General features: G+C 38.3%; 1 protein-coding gene across 1 annotated transcript in view; it reads left to right on the top strand.

Moving 5' to 3' along the window:
- Positions 1-2,507: 2,507 nt before the first annotated feature.
- The window catches only part of LOC115223785 (periostin-like), a 133,635-nt gene continuing 111,142 nt past the window's right edge, over positions 2,508-25,000 (top strand). The window contains exons 1-2 of the mRNA XM_036513094.1: positions 2,508-2,567; positions 15,582-15,736. Coding sequence (XP_036368987.1) covers positions 2,508-2,567; positions 15,582-15,736 — 215 coding nt within the window. The remainder of the gene's footprint in view (positions 2,568-15,581; positions 15,737-25,000) is intronic.

Raw genomic sequence — 25,000 nt, 5'->3', positions numbered from 1 at the left:
AGAGGAAAATAAAAAGATCATCAACATCATCATCATCATCATCATCATCATCAACAGCAACAACAATAATAGAGACTACAGCAGCAACAGGAACGTCAATAACAACAATAATAATGTCAGTCTTGACGACGTCGATATTAAGGCAAAAAAATAACAATAATAATAATAAAGAAAGGGAACAACTAGAAAACAACACAAATATAAGTATGACAAGCGCTTTAGCAATAAGAAGACCTTAGCAATGAAATAATCGATAAAACTGACAATAATAATAATGATAATAATAATAATAATAATAATAATAATAATAATAATAATGAACATAATGATGGTACGATATGGGAACTTGTATGTTGTAGCATGGCGTGTAAGTTATAGCAACAGCAACGCATTGGAAGTGATTCAAGTATTAGAGAATATAAGCTTCGATACGTTTAAAAATACGGAAAAGTAACTGATGATTTTGCTTCGATCACAGGTCTCCCTCATCAGGGATCAACCAAGGTTGAGCTGAAACACTAAGAACATCGTCAATCGCAATGACAAAAAGGAAGGCAAAATAGCAATGGCAATATCGAGCGTTTAGTTATCACCTGATCTTACAGAAATAGCAGTTAAATATACCATTAAATAAACCTCTAGAAATCTTAAAAGTGATAAATATTAACTGATTGAGGCGGATAATATTAGATGAAGATGGGAACTCCGTCGTTTTAACATGAGTACAGCTTGTTCGAGTGACTGTATTACCTGCAGCTCAGTTGATGATAGGTGGCTGGGAATTTCATAGATACATGTGTGTGTGTGTGTGTGTATGCGTGAAGGTCTGTGATTATATATATATATATACTTGTATATGTGTGTATATCAATATCTAGGTATATATATATGTGTGTGTATGTCTGTATATGTATGCATATTTATGCATATATGCATGTATGTTTTTTGTATGTATATAATTATATATGTGTATTTATATGTAAATGTATCTATAGTTTTGTGTAGGTATAATATATGTTAGTATATATGATTATGTATTTATAAAAATATATACATACATATATACACACATATATACACACGCGCACACACACACACACACACTTACAATAAGTCCCCTTAGGCGATATCTAGTGGTTGCCTCCATTATAACGGGCTTGCATTCCAATCCGTGTCCCATACATTTCTTCCGCCCAAAATCAATTATAAGCGGGAAATTAGATTCGGGTGTCTATGTAAATATTTACTTTTAATCTAATGTGTTGTTCTTGTTCTCGTTGTTGTTGTTGCTGTTCTTGTTGTGAAGTAGGGATATGTGATATTTACCACACTTCGATCTAGCGAGATTTTTTAATGTATATCCCTGTATCTGTGCATACGTATGTATAAATATGTGTGTATATCATGTATGTATATACGAATATGGCGAATTGTGTGCACTTTTCCTTATGTTAGTGTCGATACATATATATATATATATATATCCCTATGCTCTCTATCTCTCTTTCTCCCTCTGCCTCACTGCCTGTGTCTCTCTCTCTCGCTCTCTCTCTCTCTTTGTAATATCCGTGTTTGTGTGTGTATACAATACGCAATTATCTGTATTTTCTTGGATCTGAAGCCCCTTAAATCACAGCTCTGGGATCTATACATACAGTTATACAAATGAATCGTTTGAACAATTGTAAATGATCAATTCAAGATTAGGATTCGATATTCGATCTCACACACACACACACACACACAATCTGTGTGTAAAATCCAGGAGCTATGATACAAGAATTTTTAGATCAAAGGAAACCTAGATATATTCACACTAGAGACATAAAGATCGGATTTAACGCCGGTAAACTCAAACTCAGTTCTACATACACGCATGTGCATCGTAGGAAACACACACACACACACACACAAACACAGAGGTCTTGTGATTGGTATTGAATTCCAGGTAAATCACATGACTTTGTTAGCCTGGTTGATTTGTATCTGCAGAGAGCTTAAATATTTTGTTCGGATTACTAATCCTTTATTAATCCCGCTTCGTTTTGATGTATGGATCTCATTCAGAAATGTTCGATAAATTGAAATACGAGAAGTACTGAATGACCGTGTAAGTGGCTGAGTATACCACAGACATGTGTATTTTTCATGTACTTCTCAAACAGGAGGACCGTCACGCATTATATGAGAATTCTTTACTTTTTCAAGCAGAGCTGCATTCCAACGGATGGGATTCTATAACGTTTCCCCTCTACTAATGGTCGGTATCGACGATGTAGAAAATGACATTTGCCCCAAATCCCTCGCAGTGTAATCGATAGGGAAAGTAATTAGGGAACAAATAGAGAGGGAGGGATACGTTGATTAAAAGAATGTTCAAAGGCTTAGGAAAAAATTCCTCTATTGAACTGAAGTGCAAGTTAAACTAATTGTTCAAACTATAATGACTGGCGAAATCACTTATACGAGTAAAATGTGTGTTTCTGCCACTACATTTGACGTTAAAAATGTCAACATTGGCAGATAATTCAGACAATCTAAGTGAGATGTTTTTAACTAAATTATTGGTAATTGCCCTAGCGTGATTACTGTAAAGACTAATATATTTAAGATTTGTGGAAGGTTTATGGTATGGGAAGTACGAGTTATTTTGTAAATTGAGAGTAATATCTAAGAAGGTGGCTTTAGTTAACTCATCGTCAAAAACGCTGTGCAAGCCCATTCTTCTAAAGAACCTAATTAATCTATTCTTAACCATCTGTATTTTTTGATTTGAAATGTTTTAGAGGTAAAGCAGACAATCGTCGCGATAAAGACCTCCGCAGATATCCGGGAACTGGTCAGCCATTTCATAAAGAATATATATTCCGACCAAATCGGCTATCTGGGCGCTGTCTGAACTTCCCATTAGTACATCAAACGCATTAGGAGTATCACTCCGGTCCCACAACTTGTTATCGAACTTGATGAAAGATTTCCTAACAGTCAGGATCACATTAATTTCTTCCCTAGAGAGACCTGCTTTATTGTGTGCGTGCCATAGGGTCTCATTGAGTTTAATAGGGTTGATTGAAGAATAGAAACTAGATATATCAAATTGAATAAATTTAGTGTTGGCCTTATCAGTAATGGAAGTAAACCAATCTACGACTTGAACAGAATTCGACCATAAGCTAAGTTTTATTTATTAATTAATGAAGGGATATACTTATCTAATATGTATTTACTAAGAGTACCGATGTCTGAGCTGGAAGGGCATATAAGCCGCAATGCTGGGTTAGTATAAAAGTTCTGCTTGTGGTCTTTTAAAATAAACCGGGGTTGCCAGGGTTCAATGGTTCTGTCTTCATCTGTAATCCCTAAGTTTCCATAATCCGTTTAGTTTCTAGGTTGGCCTGCCTGAGTGTATTCCTACTGGTGGTCTTGTAATTTTTATGGATCTTTATTTTGAGCAGTTCCAAATAGTGGCTTTTGGTAAGCTTATAGATGTTACCGGTTTTATCCGATTGAACTAGGATGTAATCTAAGTTATTGATTTCTCTAGAGACGTTATTAAGATATCTGAGGTGCTTATTCCTGAGGGGTGATCGATGAAATTTAATATTTATAATAATACGAATAATAATAATAATAATAATAATAATAATAATAACAGTAATAATAATAATAATAATAATAATAACAGTAATAATAATAATAATAATAATAACAGTATTAATAATAATAATAATAATAACAGTATTAATAATAATAATAATAACAGTATTAATAATAATAATAATAATTATAATAACGTATTATTGTTGATTATAATATTAATTGTATTAACAATAATAGTAATAATAATAATCATAATAATTATTATAATAATAGTAATAGTATCATTATTATTATTATTATTATTAATAATAATAATAATAATAATAATAATAATAATAATCGTAGCAATAAAAACTTGGTTTCGATTTCTGAGGACGGACAACCCCAACAGAATTAAATTTTTGTCTAATAACTCTAAGATCAAGTATTATATATACCACTGTAAAGTTTCTTCCGGTACCGAAGTCTTCTTCTATATAGGTGCATCCACTTCCCAGTTATCCAAGAGAATTTCAAATCATTATTCATCATTTAGGGATAGCAAAAAACGCCATAGTACAGGGCTAAGTAAATTGGTTTGGCATCTTAAAGACAACAATAAAGATTTTAAGTTAGATTGGTTCATACTTTCCGTGTCCTTTCCTTTCGATAAGAGCAAGATATTTTGTAACATTTGCAACTCTGAACTCTTCCATATTCTCTTCTCGAAGAATCACCTTGTAAACACACTTATAGAGCGATCGTACAAATGTAAATACTGGCAGAAACATTGATTTTACTCATATAAGTGATTTCGCCAGTCATTATAATTTGAAATATTTGTTTAACTTGCACTTTACTTCAATAGAGAAATCTATTTCTAAGCCTTTGAACATTCTTTTAATCAACGTATCCCTCCCTCTCCATTTTTTCCCTAATTACTACCCCTTTAACCCTTCTCCTCCTTCTATCTGCCTTTGACGTCAAATCTACTAACGGTTTTTTAAAATACTTAATATCGTTCTGTTTATCATGTAGGCAGCCATCATAAATGTTATAATGTCTTGTTGAGGGAGGCTCTCTTTCTTTCCTGATGAGAAGATTGCATCTTACACCGTTTATTCCTTTGGAATAAAACCATGCTGTCTTCGAAACATATGTCGAAAGTAAAGGGATTTTATTAACATCTTCGTTCAACTCTATTTACTTATTTATTTATCTGTAACACATAAATTACTGCACATTAACCCGGAGTTTCTACCTTTGGATAGGTCGCTTCAACCGAGTTTCTGACGTGGATTTGCTACCCTGGTAACGGTTCATTGAATTTTCCATGTTAACGGTAAACATAGGATAATTCATTCACCCATCGAAATATATATATATATAAATTTTAAAAGTATGAGCATAATTATAATTAGGGTTCAGGAAAATTTGCTTTACCACACCGAAATTTCTCTGTTCTATGTTGAAATCCAACTAAAGGTTCACCAACATCAATAACCTATCAGTTATTTTCTGAAGTCAACTTGAAGCCCTGAGAGAGAGATTCAAAGCGCCTTCATATATTCATATGTATATACGTGTGTGTGCGCGGGCATACACACACATACACACAGGTATAATTAAAGTCATTTTGTTAAAGCAAGTCTAAGAATAACACCAGAACCATCATATGAGTCTTGATGCTAAGAATAAAGTTAAATTTATTATGAAGACCAAGTTGACTGGGAACTTGCAGTGTAGACACACACACACACCCACACCCACACACACACACCCACACCCACACACACACACACACACACACTTGATGTATTTTAACGACCCATGTCGGATGAATGCTAAGTTGACCTCAGCAAGATTTGAACTCAAGGATGTAAAGTTTCTTACTTACGTACATCTCACTAACCGTTTTGTCCGACTCTAACGATTTGGCCAGAAAATGAGAAGGATTTCAAATTTTGGCACATAGCCATTTGGTTTCGATGGTTGGGGGATAATCGATTACATCGACCCCAGTTCTCAAATCGTACTTAATTTACCGATCCCGAAAGGATGAAAAGCCTCGTAGGAATTGGAGCTCAGAATACATTTTGGCCGGCGTGATAACGATACTTATCTCTTTATTGCCCGCAAGTGGCTAAACATAGAGGGGACAAACAAGGACAGACAAACGGATTAAGTCGATTACATCGACCCCAGTGCGTAACTGGTACTTAATTTATCGACCCCTAAAGTATGAAAGGTAAAGTCGACCTAGGCGGAATTTGAACTCAGAACGTAGCGGCAGACGAAATACCTATTTCTTTACTCCCTACAAGGGGCTAAATAAAGAGGGGACAAACAAGGACAGACAAACGGATTAAGTCGATTATATCGACCCCAGTGCGTAGCTGGTACTTATTTAATCGACCCCGAAAGGATGAAAAGGAAAGTCAACCTCGGCAGAATTTGAACTCAGAACGTAGCGGCAGACAAAATACCGCTAAGCATTTCGCCCGGCGTGTGGTAACGATTCTGCCAGAATTTAATAATAACAAATTGTGGCGATCGCCGTGAGCATGATGTCAGCGATGATGTTGGTCACGATGATGGCGACGTCGATGGCGATATCGGCGACGGCTATGACGACGACGATGGATCTGTAAGTGGCAATGTTGTTAATGATGAGAATTATGGTGATTTTGACATCGATATGTAATCGATCGTGATAATATGGGCTATAGCTCGGAATTCTGATGAGATAATGTATTTTTCTCCCCGTTTACAACACCCCGTCTTTCTCCTGCCCTTTATCTCTTCTCACCCCTAGTTTTTTTTCTCTTCGGATTTCATTCAGTTCCTCTGTCCTTTCTACTCCCCCCTCTCTCTCTCTCTCTTCTATTTCACTCCCTCACACCTTCACTCAATAAATAAATAAATACATGAAGCACAAAGAATGTTCCACTTTGTCCGACAATATTTCACAATCAAATGAAGGAGCGGAACATCGTTTCAGCTTCGTAAATGGCACCTCTGGCTTGTAGAGCCTTGGAAGCACCTCACCTTACCTACCCACCACCTACCTAGTTATCTACCTTCATACCTACCTACCTACCTACCTACCTACCCATCCATCTACCTTCACTTCCCTTTCCATTGATTTAACCCTCTACGATGAAGGCTAACTCCGCTGCCCTCGCTCTTTGCTTTTTTATCTTCTGATACTAGCATCATCGCCGTCAGCAACACCACGTAGACAACCACCACTACCACCACCACCACCACCACCACCACCACCGTACCAACAACTATCACTGCAACTACCACTGCTGCCGTCACCATTTCACTGTCGTAAGAGCCACCACCAACGCAGCCATTCATCACCCTTCCCACTAATACAACACCCACTACCACTGTCACCACAGCCTCCACCAACACTGAGACCACTACAACAACACCAACAATAGCAACTAATGTCAACACAACTAAAACCGTCACCATTTGATGCTCCTAAAAGGGCCACTACCACCACTGCAACCACCATCACAATTCACACCAATACAATACCCGCCTACCACCACCACCACCACCACTCAAACGTTCCCCATCGCCACCAGTCACCTCCCTCCCCATCTATCCAGTTATCGTTATCTCAGATATCCTTTATCACAATATCCTTTTATATTTCGTTCCTGCTCTCCCCCTCCCCCTTTCCTTTTTGCTCCCCTCTATTCCTCTTTCATTGTTTCTCTTTCTTTCCTCACATCCTCTCCCTTTCTTTCATCACATCCTCTCTCTCTCTCTTTCATCACATCCTCTCCCTCTCTCTCTCTCTCTTTCTCTTTCCTCACACCCTCTCTCTTTCTCTTGCTATGTTTCTTGTCCCTATCTCTCTCTATATATAACTCCATTTTTTCCTTCCTTTTCCCATCCTCCTCCTCTAACCATCCTCCCTCTATCATATCTTCATCTATATCCCTTCCCTCTCCCTCAGTGTCCCCTTCTCTGCCTACCTCTCTTTATCTCTCCACCCCTATCTATAACTATCACCACTCTCTCTCTCACTGTTTCTCTTGCTTTCTTTCTTTCTCTTTCTTTCTATCTTTCTATCTCACTTTTCTCTCTTTTCTTTTGTCTCCTCTCCCCTCTTCATGTCACTGTCACCTCTCACTTTCTCCATCCATTTGGTGGTGATAGTTCTTACCTACCTACCTTGCTCGCTCTCTATCTATCTGCTTATATATCTATTACCATCTCTTTAACTCTCTCTTTCGCTTCCCCCCTCTCTCTCATCTTTATTTCTCTTGCTCTCCCTTCTTTGTATTTCTCTTTCTTGCTCATCTATTTCTGTAAGAGGATCTAGAGTTGGCACCCCACCTATCTCAAATATTCTCTACCCCTCAATTACCTCTGTCGTATTTTCACCACCCCAATGGACACCCTTATCTCAATTTCAGGTTCTCATTATCTATTCCCTCTACCTCTCTTTTAACCCTTACCTCCTCATTCGTTTTCACCCACCTCTAAACCTCATCTCTTTACCCCTACCACCACCAACACCACTGCCGCCGCCGCACAGTCCCTCCGTCTCATTTCATTTACGCCCATCCCCTATTATTTTCCCATGACCCTTTCCTCTTATTTCTCATTTTTGCCACTACAACCTCCCACTGCCCCTCATTTTCCCCACTCCACCAATGTATCTCTTATGATCGCCACTCGCTACTACAACCTGCACACTGTCTCTCTTTCTTTCTCTCTCTCTCTCTCACATTTTCGCCATTACACCCTTCTCTTCACCTCGCTCATTACCACCATTCCCACACCGCCGTCTCATTTTCACCACCACCACCGCCGCCGCCGCCGCCACCACCACCACCATCTTCACACCACAACTACCGCCGCCACACCACCACCACCATCGCCACCTCTAATACCATCGCCTACCCCAGCACCACCATCACAACCATCAGTGATCTGCCAACAACTCATTTTCATCAACACCACCACCACTAATACCATTACTACCTCTCTCTCTGCTCCTCATTTTCCTCTACCACCACCACCACCACCTCTAGTTACATGGTGGCGACCGAGAGACAAGAAGAACCTCATAATTCTGTTAGTGACCAAACCGAGTCCCTACATTATGTTTAAAGCTATAATATCCAGGATCAAAATAAGATAAGCTTTTAGGGCTCTTTTCTCCCTTTTTCTGCTTTTGGGCTTTTATTATTATTATTATTATTATTATTATTATTATTATTATTATTATTATTATTATTATTATTTTTATTATTATTTCTATTGTTATTTTTGGTGTTTCTCTTCCTTTTTCTGTGTCAGATCTGATAAACTGAGAAGCATTCATTGTTTTCGTGTTGTTGTTGTTGTTGTTGATGATGATGATATTAGCGTTGGTAATGGTGGTGGTGGCGGTGTAGGGGATGCTGCATCTTCTCCGTTCTATGATTGTCCCTGTGACGTCCATCGATGTGTTATCGTCGTCATCGTTGTTGTTCTTAATGGCGTTTTCGGTTTCGTAAATTGTTTCTGTTCAGTTTTATCAAGATATTTCCTCCTCCTCCCCCTCCGCCTCCTCCTCCTCCTCCTCCTCCTCCTCATCATCATCATCATCATCATCATAACCATCATCAGCATCATCGTCATCATCATCTCCTCTAACTTTTCTTCTTCTTTTTCTCCATCCTTCTCCTCCCGCTTCTTCTTGTTTCCAGCCACTGACGTTCGACCTGCTCTCAATTCACACCATAGCGCGTAAAAAATAAGAACTAAGGGTCGTCCACGATACATAAAAACAAGATGGTCACGGCTGGAGTGCCTTTGATCATGTGATAGAACTGGATTAATCTAGGGCTAAAAAAACAACAATATCGATTTCTTCCGTTGTGAGTCACCAAGGAAGCTTCTACACGGTCGCACAAGCAACGAGAAACAACAGTTAAGCTCCAATCATTCCATACACTAAAGCAGTGCTTCGCAACCAGTTTTACCTATGGATCCCTTTGATTCCAATTTTACTCTACCGATGTTGGTGTGTTTATGTTCCTATAATCTAGCGGTTTGGTAAAAGAGACCGATAGAACAAGTACTGGGGCCGATTAGTTCGACTAAAGGCGATGCTCCAGCATGGCCGTTGTCAAATGACTGAAACAAGTAAAAGAATAAAATATCATTAGAAATTATATATAAAAAGAAAATTTTAATATTTTATGTATTGTGGAAATAGAGGCAATTTATTGGAAATAAGGTTTTACAGCAGAATTTTATTGGAAACCCCAGGTTCATAAGGGCCCTCAACTGTCATATGGACCCTGGTCGAGAACCACTGACAGACAGTCTGAAAGAAATAATACAACGATTAAAATGATAATAGTACATAATTTCTCGAGACACAAAACCCTAATAGGTGGACCCGCGCAGTTTCCGAGTGGTGTCCAAGAGATCGGAAAAGGCCAATTGGAAGGTCTCTTCGGAGGATAGGAATACTATTTGGTTAAGCGGTTTGGGTCATGATGGAAAAAATGGCGCAATCAAGACAGTATTGAAAGCGCATTGTGACCAACGGTATATTACAGCATCTGATAGTCTGGTCAAGACTCTGGTACTGTGATGTACTCTAGAATATGTATTGAGTTATTTATGCAGACAAATACAGCTATGTCAAATACGATGCAACGTAAAGTTCCTGTTGAATATTTGACATGTTTTTGTTATTCAAATATGTGCCAGTACCCCCTTCCCCTTAAGATAATTCTCTTAGCTTAGTTTTGTTTAATCTATGCATATATATTGACACGCGCGCGTATGTGTGTGTGCATTACATGGTATCAACCAGAAATATGAGAATTAAAATTAATATAGTTATCTAACATCACACACACACACACACACACACACACAGTTCCTACGTATAGCCATATCATGATATACAGAAGAGAAAATTTGTTTTCTTCAGACCATATTCTGGGCTAATTTCTCAACGACTCCAGATGTCCCAATGAAAACCCCTTTCATTTATCCATGATGTGCAATGAAGATCGTAATATCTTCGCTGATATTTGTTCAATCGATGTGCTCTACGTTCATGCTTAGCACTCAATACTCGATACAGAGTACGCTAGCTAAGTGTCATAAGTGTTAACCGTGCAGGACAAGATGATCGGCGACATTTATTCCGACACAATGTTTTGAGTTCAAATGTCGGCGGTTGCCGATTTCGCCTTTCATCCCTTCAGGGTCAATAATAAAAGACCTAGTTTTGTACTGGGGTCACTGTAATTGACTACACCTTTCACACAAATTGCTGGCCTTGTGCCAAAAGGCGGTGAGCTGGCAGAATCGTTAGTACACCGGACGAAATGCTTAGTGGTATTTCGTGTGTCTTTACGTTCTGAGTTCAACTTCCACCGAGGTGGAATTATTTATGATTATTTATGGCAGGGAACTGGCAGAACCGTTAGCACGCCGTGCAAAATGCCTAGCAGCATTTCTTCCGTCTTTACGCTCTGAGTTCAAATTCCACCGAGGTCGTCTTTGCTTTCATACTTTCGGGGTCGATTAATTTAGTACCAATTCCGGAATTTAGTACCGGGGCCGATCTAATCGACTGGCCCCTCCCTACCTCACAAAAATTCGGGCTTTGTGCCTATAGTAAAGATTATTATTATTATTATTATTATTATTATTATTATTATTATTATTATTATTATTATTTTAAACGTTGCACGAAGATCGTTAGCACCAACGATGGTTATTGTTCACTCCTTGGTAATGAGCATTCTGCTCGAAACGGTTTTATATAAGTATTTGTGTGTGTGTGTGTATACGTATGCCGTTGTATATATGCATAGATGTATACGTGAGTGTACATGCCTGTCTGTTCATGTGTACATATGTGCACGCATGTCTGTGTATGTATATAGATATATACGTTGATGTGTGTTTGTGTGTGTATCTCTCTCTATGTATCTATGTGTAAGTGTTGTGTGTGAGCGGGCGTTCCTAAGTGTACTGAATGACAGATTGACAAGAAAAAGTGATTATGAGAACGAACATAATATATATAAGGCTAGTGTATAATGATGAAAATAACATTCTACAACAGCAATAACGACCACAGGAACAGCAACAACAACATCAATAACAACAACGCCTCACTCAAAATACACACACACATATATATATATACGTATGCGCACATGCATACGTAGATAAGAGAAAGAATTTGGAGAATAGAATGGAGTTTTGTTTTTGTTTTTTTGCGTTGCTTGTTGGAGTGAATTAAGCGGTAAATGGACCATAATCGTGTCTTTGGAAATGGTGAGTACTTAGTAAAAGAGTCAGTGAACGAAAATACGAAATCTAATGTCTTTAGCTGTCACATTGCATTGTTATAAACTCAGGCTGGTTATATACACTCGGTGGTGGTGGGGTGGGGGCGTTCTTTACACACACACACACACAATCTGTCTGTGAGTGCCTGTGTACATACATACCTATTACATACATAGGCGTGTATGTATGTATGTGTGTGTGTGTGAGTGTGCGTACGTAGTTGTCTATTTTCGCATATATATTTGCATATATGATGCAATGTAAATATATACATACGTATATTCATAAATGTATGTGCATGCAAATCACATGCACACACCCATATATATATATGTGTGTGTGTGTATATATATGTGTGTGTGTGTATATGTATATATATATATATACACACACGCACACGCATATATGCACGAATATACATATACTACACACACACTCATATATATATATGTAGAAACATACATTTATCTATATACGCACACACACATATGGACGTGTGTATGTACGTTTACACACACACACACTCACACACACGCACTCACATCCTGTCGGCCTGATTATCACTAACTAGATTAGATTAGATTAGAGACACTCTAAGATTTGGTCCATCATTCTTCTTAGTAATTTCTTTCGCGCTTCTTTTTGCTGTTGTTGTTGTTGCTTCCCTGCTTTTCACTGCATCTAGCTGTGAAGGCTTTCTGTGTCACCTATTATTATTATTATTATTATTATTATTATTATTATTATTATTATTATCATCCTTTTGTTTCCATATTGGTGGTGTTGCCCTGTAGATATACTCATCCATTTTAACTTTAAGTCAGCCATATTGCATTCTTCACATCATTGCCTTGTACTACTGCAATACATCCCTATCCTTTCTACAAACCTTTACTCTACAGTGCCCACCTCCCCCCTCTCTCTCTCTCTCTTATACACACTCATACTGCTCCTCGTTGTCATTATTATTGCACGTCGGGCAAAGTGCTTAGCGGCATTTTGTCCGTCTTTACATTCTGAGTTCAAATTCCGCCGAGGTCGACTTAGCCTTTCATCCTTTCAGGGTCCATAAATTGAGTACCAGTTGCGTACTTAATGAAAGGCAAAGTTGACCTCGACGGGATTTGAACTCAGAACGTAAAGATGAATGAAATGCCGCTAAGCATTTGGCCAGGCGTGCTAACGCCGTAATAATACTAATACTACTAATACTACTAATAATAATAATAATATTACGATCTCTTACTTTTATAGCAGAATATTCAGTGATATTTAACGTTCATAATGGAAATCAATTGGAAGGGGAGGGTATCCTTGGGGGCTGGATGGTGAGTTGTCTGTTTCTTAGTCACGCCATCATTGGTAATAACCACGTACGTTTCAGTAATAAATGTTATATGATTATCACGTGAAGACGATATCGGTTTATTATATCATGTTGATATCGTGTCGTCCCTAGTTGTCATGATGAATAAGTTCTATAATGCCGTTGGGATTTCGGAAATGGTGGCGGTGGCAGTGTTGGCGGTGTTAGTCGAAGTGGACGAGCTGAGTAGCGGGGAAGCAGTGAACATCATGAATATAGTTCTATGTATATCAAGCGGTCAATAACACGAGAACGGTCCGTGAGATCATCTTTGTTATCATCCCACTTCTTTTTCTATCTCTCTCTTAATGATCCGTGAGACCGTTTCTGTTATCGCTCGCCCCCTCTCTCTCTCTCACACACACTTTCTATCCCTCTTACTCTCCCTTTCTCTCTCTTCCATCCGCTCTCTTTTTTTCTCTTCTCCTCTAAGCGCTATGAAAATGGGAAAACATAAAACCAAGTCGGGAATACAACGAAATCAATCTCCATATATATAATGAACACTCTCAACTATTTTTAAATCCCATTCATATTACAATGGTGAACTTTTAATAAGCACTCCGTGACACCTGTTTCCAGATAAGGGAATGGATCTATCGAAATATTTCTATTTGCTCAATTACTTAATCACATAGTATATTGACAATATGTGGACATTTATGCCGAGGACGAAGACCACCTACGTTCCCACAGTGGGTATCCTTTGGTCGTTCCCCTCCATGTTTGTTAAGTTAACGTGCACGTGGCTGAATACCCCGCAGATATGCATGCCCTTAACGCAAATCCCTGGGTGAACCTGCGAGACAGCGTTTTTTGGAAATACATGTAATGAAATCTAGAATCGATGGATTCACTGATAACAGAATAAACAAAACGGTTATTGGTTGAATGAGAGTTTCGTTGTTCAATCGATTGAATTTTCTGCTCATTTATATAAAGTGAAGGTCCGTAGATTAGTGGTTAGCGTATTAGGCTCACTAGCCAAAGCTCGCGAGTTCAATTCCCTGTGGCGCAATGTTCTTGAGCAAAGTTACTTTAATTCACGTTGCTCCAGTCCATTCATCTGGCAAAAAGGTTTTGTACTTGTGTCATGGTGAATCTCCCTGAAAAATTATGTTAAGAATATGTGTGTCTGTGGAGTACTCAGCCACTTGCCGGTTAGTTTCACGAGCAGGTTGTTCCTTTGATATATAACATATACATATGTATATACATAACGTTGTATATATACACACACACAAAAACGTGTAAGTGTATGTATGTGTAAAGATATGTATGTATACATATATATATATATATATATATATATATAATATATATATATATATATATATATATATATATATATATAAACACATGAATATAAACGTTTGTAATTATGTATACATATATTCATACACACATGTAATATACACGCGCGCGCAAACGTATACCCTCATATATGGAGATGCTCATCCATACGCTATGCAGTTACTGTTGCATCTACTTAACTTTTTCTAACAGTTATGTATTTAAAGAAAAAAACACTACATCAGCACGATTTTGGTGCACATATGTACACTGGACTGTGAATATATTTGCATTCATGCATGTTCCAGGCAATATTCATGCGGTCGCATTCATCTGCAAAGCACATATTGGCAGGTTCTTTTTTTTAGAAAGGTTGTTGTCTGCGCTGGTGCTTATTAAGCAGAGTAAAACCTACCAAAGGGCGGACTGAATAGGACAGTAGATTTTGACAGAGAGAAACTGGTTTTGCGTAGAAGCGAGTGGGTGGCAGAAAAAACGAAAAGAAGACGGATATAATTGCCAGTTTAGGCCAAAGGGTGTTTATTTTGAAGGAAGGGTAAAATCGATATTATCTTCCCCTGTTCTTCACTGTTACTGTATCTTATCGGTGTGAAAGGATGATTTTAAATAGATATCTAAAATTTATAAGACCAAAAGACGGAATGAACGGGCTTTAAATACAAGTCACAACAGATATTTTCTTTGCATTGGTAACAGCTGTGAGTTACTGAGTTTTCCATGTCAAATATGATCCAGTAGTCGCTGTGTACCCGCACGAGTCTGTAAATGACTTAAATATGAGAAACATTTCTTCACATATTGTCGATATGGCAAAAAAGATTTCCTTAAATTAAATCTTTTTTTAATTATTTCAAAAATCTTGAAAAACTTGAAAGAAAAGCTGTTGAACACAAACCTGATGGAAGGAAATTTTTTTGTAAGCGCTTTTCACAATTCTCGGCATGTGAATAAATTGTCTTTTTTTGTTTTTCTTCTACAGATGTACTACATGAATGGTGCTGCACTGTTGGAGACTGATATTGTAGCGGACAATGGAGTTTTACACGTGATCGATAAAATAGTTGTTCCGGTTGGCAGTAATAAGACTTTGGCGCAGTACCATAAACATCCCGATCTAAACAGTTTATCATTTGAGTAAGTAAACTAACTCTTTACTCATTGGTTTGATATAATGGTGTTCTTCCATAATTGTGAAAGGAGAGAATGGTAAATATTCCACTACCGTTAGACATGAACTTGGAACTAGTAGAAATTTTGTCAAAGAGCTCATAATTTCAGAAATGTGTTTGTTTATGGATTCAGCCTCCTTGCAATCACCGGCTGGAAATGATGATCTGATGTAGAATTCCTTCTCTCTGACTCAGATAAAATCTGATGCCTCAATCACAATCTGTTTGGCCTTCACAGCATTTCAGTTGTTTGAATATTTTGTGAATTTACATTAAAAATGTGAAACGTTTCATGCGTGAAATATTGTAAATAATAATAATAATAATAATAATAATAATGATAATAATAATAATAATCCTTTCTACTATGGACACAAAGCCTGAAATTGTGTGGGGAGGGACTACTCGATTGCATCGTCTCCAAGTGTTTCACTGACACTTAATTTATAGACCCCGAAAGGCTGATAGGCAAAGTCGACCTCGGCGAAATTTGAACTCAGAATGTAACGGAGGACGAAATACCTATTTCTTTACTACCCACAAGGGGCTAAACACAGGGGACAAACAAGGACAGACAAACGGATTAAGTCGATTAGATCGACCCCAGTGGGTAACTGGTACTTATTTAATCGGCCCCGAAAGGATGAAAGGCAAAGTCGACCTCGGCGGAATTTGAACTCAGAACGTAGCGGCAGACGAAATACGGCTACGCATTTCGCCCGGCGTGCTAACGTTTCTGCCAGCTCGCCTACGCACTGGGGTCGATGCAATCGGCTTAATCCATTTGTCTGTCCTTGTTTGTCCCCTCTGTGTTTAGCCCCTTGTGGGCAATAAAGAAATATATATATATATTATTATTATTATTATTATTATTATTATTATTATTATTATTATTACTACTACTACTACACATGGCCAGTAATTTTGATGGAAGTAGGCTAATAGTTTACCCTGCTGAATTTATGGAACTGTTAGAGGGGCCAGTGAGGTGTATTTGTTCCAGCTATTTGCCTTCCGACACTGTTAACGATTCTTAATAACCTTATCTTGTCAAACTGCTTTAAACAGCTTACTAAACTGATGTCAACAGGTTATCATTTCCAGCATCACGAGCATCTAATAAGAAATTAAATTCCGGATAATAAATAAATAGCAAAACGTTTAAGTATTTATAAATTGTATGGATTGCTAATTTGCTATTAATTTGATTATTCGAAACAAGTTATCATCTAATGACTGCTAGAAACAGCTTGTAAACGTGTTGGCATTTTGATAATTGATCGTAACACATTGCTATTTTAAACACCTTGACATGTTTTGTGTTTTTAAACACCTTGTTAAGTGAATATTCTAAAAATGTTGTCAATGTATTCAGGGCACTAAAATAACGAGTTAGTAACTATTCTAAATACATTGATATTTCAATAAGTACTCTAATCAGGTTGACAACGAAGTGTTCTAAACGGTCGATCAGGTTACTATCAGTTTACTAAACGCATTAACATCACAGTGTCCTAATCACTCGTCCTTTAAATAAATCCTGGTGCAGAATTGACTTTCGGAAATCTAATGGTCCAGACCCTCTTATAGTCCGCACTAATGTGCAGCTGCTTGTATTTCATTTCACGTGACCACAGGATCATGTGACAGACCAGACTATCAGATGCTGTTGCACATCGCTGGTCACCATGTATTTTGCATTGTTTTCGCCTTCAAATGACGCCGCCCCGCTGGCTAGGCGAGCAGGCCAACATTCACCCCTCCCGCCCTTGATCGAGAGGTGGGACAGGAACAACGTGAAATGAAGGGGCTTGCGCAAGAACACAACGCGCCGCCCGGTCTGGGAATCGAACCCACGGTATGGTGACCATGAGTGCGACAGCCTAACCACTAGGCCACGCGCCTTCACTATTTCATTTAATTATTTAAGTAAATTAAATATTCATTTAATATTTGTGTCGACGAAGGTGACCACTCTTCGTTTGGGAAAAATCAGTTAACCGGAAACGCTTCGGAACCAACGGTTCCGGAAAATCGATTATACATTTGTACAATAAACACTATGATTGCAATGATGTGAAATAACTGTGTGATAAAGTGATTTTATATTCTTTATAGAATTGATGCACATAATTATTTAATTACTTAAACAACTCATTAGTTATTAAAATGATCTAAACAGCTTATAATCATTGTAAGTTAAACAGCATATTTGATAATTTAAACATTTTATAATTAACCAATGAAAACAATTTAATTAAGTCATCTTTTGTGTCTTTGTTCTTTTATTTGACCTTTAAATTAGTTGTCTTTTTGTTGTTTAACCTCTCACTGGCGTACAAATTGATTTCGGTAAATTCATTTTTATGATTCTTTTTTGATATGTTTGTATTACCGAAGACTTTGTACTTGGATAGTATTGTGTCATACTCAACGAAGTAAACAAAAAGTTATATTCATTACTTCTATATCAAGTATAAATTTCGTTTTTAAAAACATAACTGATATTGATTCGTGAGACGTCACCAGAGAGGGAAGACCGCGACTCTGTTTGAACTCAAAATGCATTGAACCAGAAGACTAACATAAAGCGTTTTGTGCAACGTTTTAGCGAATCTCCCAATTCGTTATCCAAGCATGCACACGTAAATGTATACCTTTCTTCCACCTTTTCCACCTACCAATCGCAGAGACGTTGGAAATGGTCAGAACTCCGCCAATTCTTCTTATGAAATTCTTAGAAATAACTTGCAAGTGAGACTTTTAATATCATTCTATTTACAACGTTTCGTCTTTTCTATAGCTTCATTATCAAGCACCACTTTATTTCAAATACAAACTTATGAAAACGTCTCATAACAAAATGACTGCGTTGTACGAATGAGTGTGTCTCTACGAAAGTGTGTAGGTGTGCTTCTGCGTGTGTGTTTGTGTGGATGCCATGCTTTAGAAATTGTCGGCAGCTTGTTAAGAAGTTGCCAAAACCTTCAATTTTCTCTGAATCTCCGCCTCACACGTAAAAACCTCCTATAACAGAAGGCTTTAAAGATGGCGGAAAATCCCAAACTGGGTCTTTTAGAACCCCCGTGCTGTCTATGATCTATTCTACTTCTTATTACTTCATTATCAAATGATTATTTCGATAACAACGACAGCAGCAGCAACAACAACAAATTGGAATAATAACGGAAATACGAAGCAGACGTTGATCAGGAAATCTCAAATCACTGATAGGGTGTCTGTGTCTGTGTCTTTATATGTGTGTTTATGTGTTTGTGTGTGGATGTGTGTGTTTGCATGATAGTGTGTGCGCATATACGTGTGCGTTTGTGAAGTTGTGTGTGTATGTGCGCGCACAGGTACTATACGTTTGTATGTATGTGTGCCTTAGTGCACGCCTATCTTTGTGTATGCGTGTATATTTATACGCTGATGTAAGTTTATCTTTCTGTGTATGCATGCGCTTGTGTGTGCGTTTGCGTATGTATGTGTTTGTGTGTGTTTGTGTGTGTGTGTGTGTGCAGATTTGTTTGCATGCCCAAGTTTGTACCTCTGTGTGTGTGTGTATACATATGCATAGGTACACACACATAGACGTACAAACACACATACATGTCAATACGGAGGTATGGGTATGTATGTGTCTTAGTGTGTTTTTGAGTATGTTTCTTTCTATGTGTGTGTGTGTAGGTTTTTGCGTCTCTATTTGTGAATGCACGTATCTAGTTACATGTATACGTTTATGGGTGTGCATCTGTGTATAAGCGTTGTTTATAAACTTGGTACAGCTTGTTAGTAAATTCTGCAAAATATGTACTTTATCACCCCCATCACCAATCCTGCCCAATTCTATATTCCACTCTCCAACGATCTCAATTCGCTTCACTCCCCCAAACCTCGGCCGAATCTGACACAATAACTTGCTGCCTTAGTCAACCTCACCATGCCAGACACCCAATTCCGTCTTATTATACAAGAGAGAGAGAGAGAGAGAGAGAGAGAGAGAGAGAGAGAGAAAGAGTTACAGAGGCAGAAAGGGGGACAGAGAGTGTACAAAATCCACCAATGCACCCACCCACACTCTCACAAATTCACCTCTCAGCCACTGGGCCTTACCAGCGCCCCCTGGACCCTAACCCTAACCCAACCATTCCTCTCCAACAAACGACAGAATCTCTAATTAATTATGCCAGTCCGTGCATGTTACTGCATATAATCTAAGTTTGTTGTGCATATGCCCTAATTGCACCAGTTTGCAATTCGGACGAGCAACCTGTCTCAACTTGCTCTGTTCACTGGCCCCTATCGAACTAAGCCATCTCCTGCTCCTTATTCGGTCGTGGGGTAGGGAGCGGTGTGAGGATAAGAGTGTGTACAGAGGGAGGAGTCATGAAAGACGTAGAACCTTCGTTACGATTGGACACCAAAAGAAGTCGTTTCTTCCATTTGCTCCTTTTCCTCCTCGCCCCTCTTCTTCCAGACTCCTTCTTCCTCCACCTTTTCTATTTCCTCCTCCTTCTCTTTCACCCTTTTCTCCCCTCTCCTTTATTCTTCTTTTCCTCCTACTCTGTCACCTCCTGTTCTCCAGTTTCAATTTGGACACCTTGACCCAAACTGCATCTACATGTTCGTTCGGCCTGCTAAAAATAGCAACCGGCTCCCTTCACATCACAGCATACCATTGCTAAAAAAGAAAAAAAATAACAAAGCAAATGACGGTATGCAATAACCAATGTAATTATAAATCTCTTAAAAGACAGGATGGTCAAGGCTGGAACACGGTTTAGTCATAGAGTTGTTGCTCGACCGTGACGAAATTGAGCCGAGATAACCAGGAAATCAACAGCAGAGCAGCACCAATAACAACAACAACAAGAATTGACACTTCGTCGGTTACGACGACGAGTGTTCCAGCTGATCCGATCAACGGAATGGCGTGCTCGCGATATCAGTGTGCAAGTGGCTGAGTACTCCACAGACACGAGAATCGCCTTAACATAGTTCTGAAAGAGATTCAGCGTGTCACATAATTTGACAAGTCTGCCCCTTTGAATTACAGGTATTACTCACTTTTGGCAGCTGAGTGACCTGGGGTAACGGAAAACAGACAACAAGAATAACAACGACAAAGAGACCCCCCCCCCCCCGGCTAATAAACAGATCAACAGCAGTAAGCAAAAGGAAGGCAAACAATACGAGCAACAACAACGAGTTCCTCCATTTCTAGCGACTGAATAACGTTGGTCTGAACAAAACTTAACCCCAATGAGACAGTGATGATGGATCTTCGTCGCTATCGACGATGAGTGTTAAACTGTTCGATCGAGTGAATTATCCCATCATTGATAATATTTAGATATGTACATGTACACACACACACACACACGAACATACATACTTGTTTAATTAAATATATACACATTCTAGTGCACTCTTATATGTATGCAAACACTCATACACACACATGTATATATATGCATACAGACAAATGCATGAATATATGTACTCACATATGTGCACATACACGCATGCCTACTAGACACGCATATACAAATAATCATGTATACAAATACTATACAAGCGCATGTATAAACACAAACATACATATGTACTTTCCACCTACACATACGTCTATGCAGTCACATGACACGTGACGTACAAGCACCCACTCCCACTTTTGATTCTCCCTCCCCTTCATTCCTTCCTCCTACTTCTTTCATATCGTCAAGCCTCCCCTCCCCCGTCTCATCTCATTATCGCTGCCCGTCGTTCACCAAGTCGAAAGAGTAGTGGTGGGAGGTTAGAGCAAACGTTCTCTTCAATTAGACATTTTGGCAAATCATGCCGGGAAACAAATCCTATCAATTTTGATAATGTTAGAGATGCTGCTGCTACTGATGATGATGCTGATACTGAGGAGGACAAAAATAACAAGAATGATGAAAATGATAGTGATGTGACTGATGATGATGATAATGGTCTTGATGTTTACATTGATGATGATGATGACGACGCAGCTGGTGACATTGTTAATATCGTTTAATTATGATATCGATTACTACTGACAGTCACAAGTTTATATATATATATATATATATGAGCTCTGTTGGTTGCGACGAGGAGGAGTCCAATTGATCCGATCAACAGAATAACTTGCTGGTGAAATTAACGTGCAAGTAGCTGAGCACCCCACAGACACGCGTACCCTTAACATAGTTCTCATGGAGATTCCGTATGACACGGAATGTGACACGGTTGACCCCTTTCGAAATGCATGTGCTACTTATCTTTGCCATGTGAGTGATCTGGAGCAACGTGAAATAAAGCATCTTGCTCAAGGACACAATGTGCCACCGTGATTTGAACGTATGACCTGATGATCTTGAGCCAAATACCCTGACCACAGAATCGCGCGCCTTCATCCCATAGCTCTCTCTCTCTCTCTCTCTCTCTCTCTCTCTCTCTCATATATATATATATATATATATATATATGGTAAATTAAAAAAAAACAATTTAAATAAACAAATAAAAACGGACAACATGAGGACGCGCACAAGAAATGTATTAGCATGACGCTCGGTGAAAGGAGAGAGTTTGACGTTTCGAGCAAGCTCTTCGTCGGAAGGGAGGAAGAGAAAAGTCCACAGCAGGAGAAGAAATTGCCAACTGTAGTGTGTAGTTTGCATACAAAGAGAGGGAGACAGACACAGTGTCCTTATTGTGTGTGCATAGATAGATAGATAGATAGATAGATAGATAGATAGATAGATAGATAGATAGATAGATAGATAGATAGATAGATAGATAGATAGATAGATAGATAGATAGATAGATAGATAGATAGGTAAACAAATGAAGGTGCGTTGTGCTGTAGAATACGCAAAATGATAATTATACGTATACAGTACCAATAAAATACAATAGAAACAGAAACGCCTTTTCGGCTATCAAGACAAACGTATTGAGTTAGCACCAAGAACTGGAAAATGTCCTTGACAGGCGGAATGCAAACGTGTCTTATTAGGTCAGCAGCGGACGGAAAAAGAAGGATACACTTAGACTGGACACGTATTCATTGTACAGCCGTAAGGCATTTTCTGTTGTATATGTTCCATTTTTTGTCTGTTATATCTTATTTCTTATTGTACACGCAATGTTATTTTGTCCTGTCCTCGTACGCATTCGCCAGTTTTTTATTCCTGTAGCTCTATGCTCTGGCGCTCCCGTTAGGTAACAGTGACCTTAGTGTTAAATAGCGCGAAACCACTAAGACGTCTCGGAAACCAACTCATGAGAAAATCAGCCGCGAGTGTTCCTTGTATTGTGTTTTTGTCTCCCCTTTTCTGTCTGTTATATTTTCACCCAGTTTTCGTCTATTTTTCCCTCTTCTAACTTTTGAAATATATAAGTGAGAGAGAGAATGCCTCATCGTCGTAACCGATGGAGTGCTGCCTCTTGTTGTTTTTACTGTTGTGCTGTTGATGTCGTGGATATTTCGATCCAGTTCAGCTACGACCGAGCAGCAAATCGATGATTAAACCGTGTTCCAGACTTGACAATGCTGCCTTTGAAAGGATTTAGGATTACATTGGTTAATGTATCCCATCATTTGTTTTGTTTTTTGTTTTTTTCGATGGTAGATAATGATGTGAAGGTATTCGGTTCTTCCTGGCGTCGGCCTGTTTACGTCCCCGTAAATTAGCGATTCGGTAAAAGCTACCGTTTGAATAAGTATGAAACCTAAAAAAATAAAAGAAGTACTGAGATCGATTTGTTTGATAAAACATTTCCGTACGGTGCTCCAGCACGACCGCAATTCAATGACAGAAGATAAGGAGTTATTTGATCGACTCGGAAAGGATGAAACTCAAAGGTCAGTTCAGCTAAATTTGAACCTAAAATTTAAAGCACCGTGGCTAAACATGGCAAACACTATTTGTCTGACTCGCTAACCACCTTGCCAACCGACACTTCTTATATTTAGAAATGCTTTTAAATGTAAAAGACAAAGCCAGGAAGTTTGAAATATTAGCGCGGGGTGGGAGAGTGACAGCCGATTCTAAGAACCCATGTACTTCAATGATACTCTATTCTTTCGACTCAGTGAAGGAGCCTGACTACGTGGTTAGGAGTATTCGGCTCATGAATGCAATGTCATGAGTTCGATAATCTGTGGTACGTTGAAGCCTTAAGCAAGACACTTTATTTCCTGATGGTCCAGTCCACTCAGCTGGCAAAAATGAGTTGTACGTGTAATGGAAAAGAGCCAGACTTGTCATATTCTGTGTCATGCTGAATCTCCCTGAAAACTACGTGAAGGGTACGGGTGTCTGTGGAGTGCTCAGCCACCTGTACGTTAAATACACGACCAAACTGTTCCGTTGATCGGATCAACTGGAACCCGTATCGTCGCAACTGACAAAATGGTAGTATTCTACCGACTCAGAAAAATTGAAATGAAAATTTACTTTACCGCGATTCGAACTCAGAATGTAGAGAGTAATAGTTGTTAAGCAATACTCTGACGACTCTACCATCTACCGCCTTTAAGTCATTCACTAACGAGAAGAAAGTGTGTCGCTGTTTCCAAGCCTCATGAAAAACATTTGGACGCGGGTGTAATCAGCAAATGTCGTAAAGAGCGATGGCGTAATTGAGTAGTTATAACAGTAATAGAGTGATCCATTATAAAGTGTAGTCCTGTCTGCAGTCCTGTATACATGTGTATATATATATATATATATATATATATATATATATATATATATATTATATATATATATATATATATATATATATATATATAATATATATATATATATATATATATATATATATATATATATATATTATATATATATATATATATATATGAACTTTTAAATAATAGTAAAGTAACAAAAACGCTGCAGTGTGTAGAAAATGTTTTGTCAGACTAACACAAGGATAACAAATCATTTATTAGGTTTTAATAAATGTTTAAATAACGATATATTTCCATAAGTTTACTAATTAAACAAAAACACAGAATTGGTATGTATAGACACGTATTAATCACTTATGTATACGCATACACACTATCTGTACTCATACACACACGTATATATACGACGCACTCGCTGGTATGACCCTGTAGTAAGAAATTTGCTTTTTAAGTTACATGGTTCCGGGTTCAGTCCCACTGCGTGGCAACTTGGGCGAGCGTCTTTTACTCTAGCCGCGGGCCA

The sequence above is a fragment of the Octopus sinensis genome, linkage group LG24 (assembly GCF_006345805.1).
Source record: "Octopus sinensis linkage group LG24, ASM634580v1, whole genome shotgun sequence".
In the NCBI taxonomy this organism is placed as follows: domain Eukaryota; kingdom Metazoa; phylum Mollusca; class Cephalopoda; order Octopoda; family Octopodidae; genus Octopus; species Octopus sinensis.
Note: the sequence above shows the minus strand (reverse complement) of the source record. Positions and strands in the feature narration are given on the sequence as shown.